At 38.6% G+C, this 8463-nt stretch overlaps 1 protein-coding gene and 1 pseudogene across 1 annotated transcript; both read right to left on the reverse strand.

Moving 5' to 3' along the window:
- Positions 1-5008, reverse strand: part of LOC131300667 (calcium/calmodulin-regulated receptor-like kinase 2) — a 25852-nt pseudogene extending 20844 nt beyond the window's left edge.
- Positions 5009-7662, reverse strand: LOC131300668 (uncharacterized). The gene is made up of 2 exons (XM_058326604.1): positions 7356-7662; positions 5009-6026 (listed from the first exon to the last, which is right to left on the reverse strand). Exon 2 carries the CDS (start codon positions 6016-6018, stop codon positions 5044-5046), a length of 975 nt encoding a protein of 324 aa, XP_058182587.1. The 5' UTR covers positions 6019-6026; positions 7356-7662; the 3' UTR covers positions 5009-5043.
- Between the last annotated feature and the right edge of the window lie 801 nt (positions 7663-8463).

Genomic DNA, 8463 nt, shown 5'->3' on the forward strand with positions numbered 1-8463 from the left:
GGATATTGGTATTCCTTAGGACCAGATTACCATCTCCACCAATTTGTATATCTACATTACCTTAAATTCCCGTATCTATGACTATATACATTGTACAAGTAAATTTCAGGTGTCAGGGTAGCTTTCAAGAGTCATTCCGAGGTCAATTTGTCTGCAACAAGATACACAACGATGGTATTTAAAAGAGTACGGTACTACCAGAACAATAATTGCTACTATTTTATATCAAGCTCTACTCTCTGGCATGTAGGGTAAAGGGTTCGGGTTTAAAGGATCCATCTCCTGTTCCCAAGTATAAAATCCAATAGAGAACAGTTACCAATGGCATAACTCTGGTTACTTTTTTTTGAGTAAATAACTTAGAAGGAGAAGAAGATGAACATGGTAAAAAGCAAATTTTGGAAGTGAATTCTCTCTTAAAAGATCAAGTTGTGAGAAACAGGAGGCTATTGGTAGTTGAGATGTTTACCAATTGCCTACACGATTGCTGATTGCCCTCTGCATATTGGGAGTTAAGGTGGACACATGGGAACTGTTATTCCCTAGACAATTATTTTACAGCCAGAGAACTGATTATGCTACAATATGGAAAGTAAACTATCCACCAAATCCATGGAAGATAGGGATATACATCTGCGCAACAAAACGATTTAAAAGGATTTGGACCATTTGGTGGCATGTTTCCCTTTGGTAACCATCCGATGCTTTCCACCTACAGTAGGTGCAACTTCTCCAAAGAATAACTACTTCTCATGAAGAATTCATTGAATTTCCAAAGCAAAATGTGTAATTGTCCTTTAGTAAGTTCGTGTGTCGGCGTGTGATGCTCAGCTATAGCAAACCCTTTCAAAGAATAAGAGGAGGGAGTTAGGAATAAAATGTTGGAGATCATAATTTAGCAGCTCAGGCTTTATTGTATTCTTCTGTAGTTTTCCTCCTAATTAATGTCATCTGCAGTAAATAAGTTAAAGAGTTGCAAAGCAAACACATTACATTTTAGATAACATTTGCTGATATGTGAGAAAGCTGAGAGCATCCTTGTTTATAGCAGTTGCTTTATTTCACATTCATCCTAAGTACGAAAAATGTCCTATGGATTGATGATCAAGAGGAGGAAGATTTTAGAAGTGCAAAAAATAATAGTCCGCTATAACCTAAAAAAAGATGAGAAGTGTGGAAAATGACATACCTGTGGGAGTATCTCAGAATGACAGACGCTCAAACAAATTGATCTTTACTATGGTTTCTCCACCAAGAAAGCTGAGAATTTTTGGCAAGATCATCTAATCCCTTAACAGATATGGAATCTGTGGTACCTGAACTAGAGTCAATGCTTGAAGCAAGGCCATTTGAGCATATTGGAAGAGTAGATGCTCTATTCTCAGTTGCACATCGCCGGAGATGAGCACATTTTCTGTACCATCGTATGCCAAAAAACACTAGAGATGCTATAAAAATGCCAATAGTGAGACCAACGGAGATGCCAATAACAACCAAATCACCTCTATGAACCATTCTCTGTTCAATTTTGAGAATTAGGCAATGAGAACATCTTGGAGGGAAATGCTGAAGGCAAATAATGTCACAAAATGAGCACAGACAATACATCAACTTGTGGAATACTTAACTAAGGAAATGATGAACCAAGAAATACAGACTCCATATAATTGAATGCATTTGGAAACAAACAAATAAGTCACTATGAGGATTCCAATGAAGACCTGTTAGTATCTCAGAGCTTTGCAGCAATATTTTTGTTTCTGAATCACTGTATATACGTCTAAAGCAAAACGAAAAATGCCTTTATGAAGGGATCACCCAAGTCACATGCTTACTCCTTATAGATGGATTAAGGTGAAGAAAACTCTTGGGCAACTTCTTTAGATTATGTATAGTATTTCAAACACCCTTCACAGACAAAAAAACTGAATTGCAGCAGTTAATAATATAAAAAGATGTTCTCCCATCGAAAACAGATTCATGTCGCCAACGATGGGACTTAAGGCTTGGTTTGGTTTGGTTTATGTTCTCCACCAAAACCCGATGATCAATGTAGCAACCAAGCAAATACGAAGGGTCCGCATACCAAAATAGACTTTTTCATCATCAGCAGTCTCAAAACAAAACCAAAAGATCAACAATACAATAAAGCCGAGAATATTGAAATTTTTCAAAATGAGAAAATAGGCACGAACCTCAATCATGATAAGATCAAAAGAGCCAGACCCACCAGAAGAACAAGAAGAAACCAAGAACCAGCATTCAAATGCCAATATATATATCTATATATATATATCTATATATATATATATATAAACACAAATTTTCCAAAACCAATTGGGTTTGTGAAGTCTAATTTGGACTTGATTTGCCACTTCGCTTACTATTACGGTAATTGATGATTTTAAACTTAGGATAACTATTCTGTATACGCTGCCACGATATAATCCATACAACACTTCATTTGACAGTAAGTGCGAGTAGTGGAACTCGCAGGAGCCGTGGATGTACCCAATTACCGCATCAGAAATCTTTATACTAGCGTACATTTTCTGTTTGTTGCTCGATTATTCTTGGTGCGAGTGTGTGTTGCTTTGGGTCAAAGCGCAACAAAACCAACTAGCACCCATCGACAATCAGCTAATAACAGTCAATAAGCGAGTCTCAAAAAGAGCTCATCTCGCCGGCTCCCGGTAAATTACATCATCCATTTCATCCAGCTGATTAATAAACAACTTCACCAAAAAGCAGCACTCATGTATAAACCTAAAACAAACCCCCAGACAACGTCATACAACAAAACCCAACAATTACCCAAAAACGAAAACAAAAAATGAAAATTTCCTGAAAACTAACAAAAAACCGTGAATTCTGATGGGAAGCCCATACCTCAAACGACTTGATAGGTGAATTCTGCACATATCAGGTCTGTTTGGTTGTATTCACTATTCATATTAAGAGCCAATGCTTAGTATTCAAGACCTTAATATTAACATGTAAGGAGTTGTAATATAGCACCAAAGAATAACTATTAAGTGTTAAGCAACACATAACAAGACTAATGTACTTCGATTATTAATAGAGAACATGAATTGGAGTTCTACAACTTACCGAGAAACACTATGAAAATAATTGAGACTGAGTGACTGACTACCATTATATCTTCCATGTCCATGACCATAGAACAAAACCTTCATTATTATTATTATTATTAAAAAATCGACATCTTAAGAAGAATTTCAGAAATTTAATGGACATCTCATATTTCAATTAGAAAGATAACTTGCCACCTATATTATATTATGACTAATCACTTTTTAACTTTCATGTGATACTTAGAAGAAGAATATACGTAAACAACGGTATTTACATTTTAAATATCTTCATCAGACATATTACAGATAATGAGGCTTCCACGTTTTTGTGGTTGGACAATTGGCGCCCGTTGAGGCCTCTTTATGCCAAGTTTGGGGATATAGGGGTTTACAACCTTGGTAGGCCCTTGTAGCTAGGGTCAGTTCCATCATCCTTAATACTAGGTGGAGGTGGCCTTGACCCATGAATGCTGTTGCCCAGGAGATTATGAGGCATTCTCCTGAGAATCTGCTCCCCCATTCTGATGGTGAGGACAGGGTTGTTTGGACTCTTAAAAAATCTGGTGAATCTGGGAAGCTTTAATAGTTTCAAGGGAGGAAGTGAGTTGGCATAAGTTGGTTTGGTTCAAGCATCACATCCCTAGGTAGGCTATTATTCAGTGGATTACTATCCATGGGAGGTTATCTACTATAGACAGGCCTGCTTCTTGGGGTGTTGTTTCTGATCAGAGCAGTGGTCTGTGTGGTAGCTTTGTGGAATCCCATGACTATCTATTCTTTATCTGTCCTTTCTCTACCTCTGTATGGCAGCATGCCTTGTTGAAGTGTTGCTTTTCTAGACCTCCTATGCCTTTGAGAGAGATTATCTGGGGTATTAATTTCTGCAGGGGTCCATCTATCAGTTGCATCATTTTTAAGTTTGTGTTTGCTGCTTCCATCTATCATATCTAGGGTGAGCGATTATGGGGGTGGCGTAATGTTGATCATGTGTGGATAATGTTAGAATTCTGGAAGTTTGTAGGGTTCCTAAGGTTGTGATTAAACCTGTTTAATTATTAGAGTTCTATTCTGTTTTCTGGTGCCCTTGGCTTAGCTTATAGGCCTTGGTCTGGCTGTTTGTGATTCATGGTTGGGGTCCCAAGGGTATGCCCTCGCCCTGTGTTGCTCTCTTTTGGTTGGTTATAAAACTTAACTTCCTCCCCACCCCCCAACCCCCCTCACAAAAAAGAAGTATCCTCCTCATATATGTGCACTCTTTAAAGTTTAATAAGCTGATGACTCAACATGTTTGTATCGAGTGGTATCCATAGATAATTGTCTTTGCCCTTGCTCCATACTTTGCATGTAAAAGAGATGAACGGGATAAAAAAAAATTACGAGGGAAAAGTCAGTGCAACCGAGTCTTACTACCATCTTTATTACCTACTGGATATTCGATCCAAGCATGGCTATAGACACAAAGCAGAAAAACAGAAGCTTACATCATGAGTTCCGCTTCCCTGGCAAATCTTCGCCAGTACTTCGGACATCCGGCAAGTATAGAATTCCAGGTGATAAGACATTTCTTCAACTCAAAAAGCAAGACAATTGTAGTGTTTCCTACCGGCCTATACAAAATATGAAGAAATCAATTATCAGTCAAACCAAAACTTTATAGGAGAAAATTTCACCAGTCCCTTACCTCAAAATACATTTTTGCTTTACACGTGTGTGTCGCAGACCCTTACATGATAGGCACTCCTTGTTGGCTATCTAAGTGTTTCAGATATTCATCAACACTCAACCAAACAACTTGGCTTATATGTTATAGTTCACTCCTACCTTATATGCCGCATGAATATATAACTCCCAACTCAAAGTTCTTCAATCCTTCAAAGCAGTCACTGTCAACATTCCATCTAAATGAAATGCAGCAAAATTTCAATGCAGCAAAATTTCGAAAGGTGCATCAGCTCTGCAATTTTCCATGAATTTCCCGCATCAGTAACGTGGACTCATCAATGAGATGTTTACTTTCGTATACAAGGAAACTACACAGTTCATGCCTAGGTGCTGGTCTTAGGTCACTTAACTGAGCGAGGGGATTTGTGATCACAGATTTACTACAAACCTCCCTCGCTGGCTGGACATGCTTCCACCAGAAGTCAGATAATGCTATTCTCAAGGCATCCCAGTATTCTACATCTCGATACAATCTAAATAAACTGCTCCCATTAGGAGTCCAAACATAGAAATCCATCCAATCCCTATCCATAATTTCCATCAAACCTTGAGTTTGTGGAACACAATAAAGGGGAATTCGTGACCAAGGAGAAGCCTTGTTCATATCACCACCAAAAAATGGGCACTTTATTTCTAGAATTCCTCGAGAAGGTAAACCATAAACAAGCGTGTCAACAACCCCATCTGGTGAAGCGGCAAGCCAATCATCATCTGGGTTTTTCTTATAGACCTGAAATTCAGGAAATGATACGTCGTTCCCTGTTATCAGTTTGTACCTTTCAAGTGCTTCCTCTTCTTTTATGTTACTCCAACAAGTGGCAAGGTTACCAGTGAATGGCTCAATCGCTCCAAGCTTCTCCAACCAGAGTTGGACTCTTCTCTGAGGCCAAAATCCAACAGCGCCACTAAAAGTGCTTGCTGTCAGCTTGTGCTTCCTTAGTTCTTGCCAATTCTTGAACCAGTGCTGAAGACCACTTGATTGGAGAATGGAATGAGTTTCAGGATGCCAAATTTTGGGCAAGGGATCGGCATTATTGCAAACATGACCATTGGCTGCAACAGTTTTGCTGATCAGTTCTGAAAAGTTCTGGCTACTGTATTTCCTTTGGTTTACATAACTGAAAGCAGGATAACCTATCTTAAAGCCATTCCCATCCTTGAGATGTGGGAAACTGCTGAACATGGTGGAGCGCCAATGCATAATTTTCACTGCCCAAAAAAAAGACAACCATTAACATACAGTATCTAGTACTAAAAGGCTCCGTTTGAGTAGGTGGGGACTTCAAATTTGATTGCTTGCTTGCTTATGGATTTTGACATTGAGTGTGGTAGCCTTATCATGATTGCATTTGAGAAAACTATATAATCAAAAAGATTTGAAATCCTCCCTGATAAGGATTCAAGTCATTATCAACTCTTCTACCTTCAATCCATGTTCCCCTTTAGTTCACGAGCCATCTACCACTGAACATTAATATTTGCAGCAATTGAACATAGAAACCCCACATTTTTGAAATCCATATCTATCCAAACGGAGCCTAATTGTTTTCAATACTTGCAAAACTACAAAGAGTTGAATGGAAAAAAACAAAAAACAAAGAGAGACGAAATCAAACTGCTAAGTGAGCTAAATATGATTATCAAAGACAACCCGATGCTAGAAACATAACTGAGGACCGCTTTTCTAGCAACCTCTTATGCATGAACAAAGAATTTGCAAAACGTTGAACGAACGCATATCACTGCAGATAAATCAATTATTTCTGTATTGCCTTAACTGTGGTACAGGGTTTTAAATCACGGTATCGGGAAATGCAACGGTATCAGTGACATGGCCGTATAACGGTCGATATTGGTCCGTATCGGACTGTATCGGCCAATACGTAAGCAAATAAAGGTATCGTGTTCACATTGTTTAAAATCCAGCTGTGGTATAATGTCCTGTTTGGCATCTACGGGGCCTATTTCAAGTACTCTTAATTTCACTTCTCTTTTCTCCTTTCGAAAAAATAGCGTTATACTTCAAATACTGGAGGGCCTAATAGTAATACCAGCATAAACATTTTCACAAACAGGTAATGTGCAGCAATTGCCATTCTCTAGTTAGTACTAAATTACTAATCAGAGTGGCAGACTAACCTGAATCTCATTCTGAAGGTCCGTAACAGGAGAATTCTGACAATGGCATAGCATAGAAAATTAAAGCACTGGAAAAGGATTTAAACCTCCTATGGATTTTGAGTTTTCGGTGCCTGTCTTTTGGCAGGTATATTTGATTTGTTCCCACTTTTAAAGTGTAGTAGCTGTAAGAGCTTGGCTTTGGCTCATGGTCTTTCCCCTTGGGTTCGAGTCCTTAGGGTGAGGTCGCTGGTTCGAACTGATGGAGTAGCCGACTGCCCCTTCGTAGTAACTTAACTAACTAACGAGGCAAAAAGAAGTGTAGTAGCTGTGGATGTGTGTGTGTGTGTTTCGAAAGCAGAAAAAGTGAAGGATAAGAAAGGCTTTGTACAAACTAGATAGCAGTATAATAACACCCACCTCAGCCGAAGCACAACCACCATCTTGTTTGCGTTTTACTCATTCAGTCAGTCCTCATTCGGTTATCCGATACGCTCAGAGTTCGGGCACTTGAAGTTGTATGAGACTCAGAGTAGAGAGCAGACGTTTTACGAAGAAAGAGAAGCACGGTGAAACCAACCTATAGTGAGAGAGAGAGAGAGAGAGAGAGAGAGAGAGAGAGAGAGAGGGCGAGTCTCTGAGAACCGCCGACCTCTTCCGATGAGCGAGCTCTCTGTCTCTTTCCTTCTTGTCTGTGCGAAATGAGATTAGGGGTACAAAACTGGAAACAGGAGGAGTAGAGAGCAAGCATCCAATAAACCTAATGACACGTACATTTTTACCAAGATCTTGCACGTATATTTTTATGGAGCTCACCTCGAGTCTCATTAATATGATTCGAATCGTTCATTATTTTTAAAACAATTTTTTAAGAATTTTATAAAAAATCAACTCGATAGGATATCGAAAAGAGCTTTTTCAGAAATCGCAAGATGAATCAGACTGTTTCACCCTACAATTTTTTGAAAAAACTCTTACCGATATCCTATCGAGTTGATTTTTTATAGAAACTTTTAAAAAATTGTTTTAAAAATAATGAACGATTCGAATCATATTAGTGGGACCTGAGGTGGGCCCTATAAAAATATATGTGCAAGTAGCATTGCTCGCAAGCATCGGCCCACCCAAGCCAAATTGAGCGCCCAAAAACTTGTGTAAACGAGCCGAGCCAAATTTTGTCGAGCTCGGCTTGTTTACTAAATAATTCAAAAAGTGGAGCTCAAGATTGGACGAGTCTATTTAATCAAGTCGAGTCTCTCTTAACGAGCCAAGCTGAGCTCGCAAACTGCTCGATTTATTTACGGTCATACCTCCGATAAATAAAAACATGAGTTAGGGTCCCGCTCGTCTTATGCAGCACAGGAAGATATTTATCTTCCCTGATAAATTAAAATTTTGCAAATTTGAATAAAATGAAGTAATATTCAGATAGACACAATAAATGAACAAAAACTAAAAAGTGTGATTTTTATTTACCTTGTTTAGCTAAAAAATGTTTGTTCATTTGGGGGCTTTAAAACTCTTGTGC

Source organism: Rhododendron vialii, chromosome 9a (genome assembly GCF_030253575.1).
Source record: "Rhododendron vialii isolate Sample 1 chromosome 9a, ASM3025357v1".
Classification (NCBI taxonomy): domain Eukaryota; kingdom Viridiplantae; phylum Streptophyta; class Magnoliopsida; order Ericales; family Ericaceae; genus Rhododendron; species Rhododendron vialii.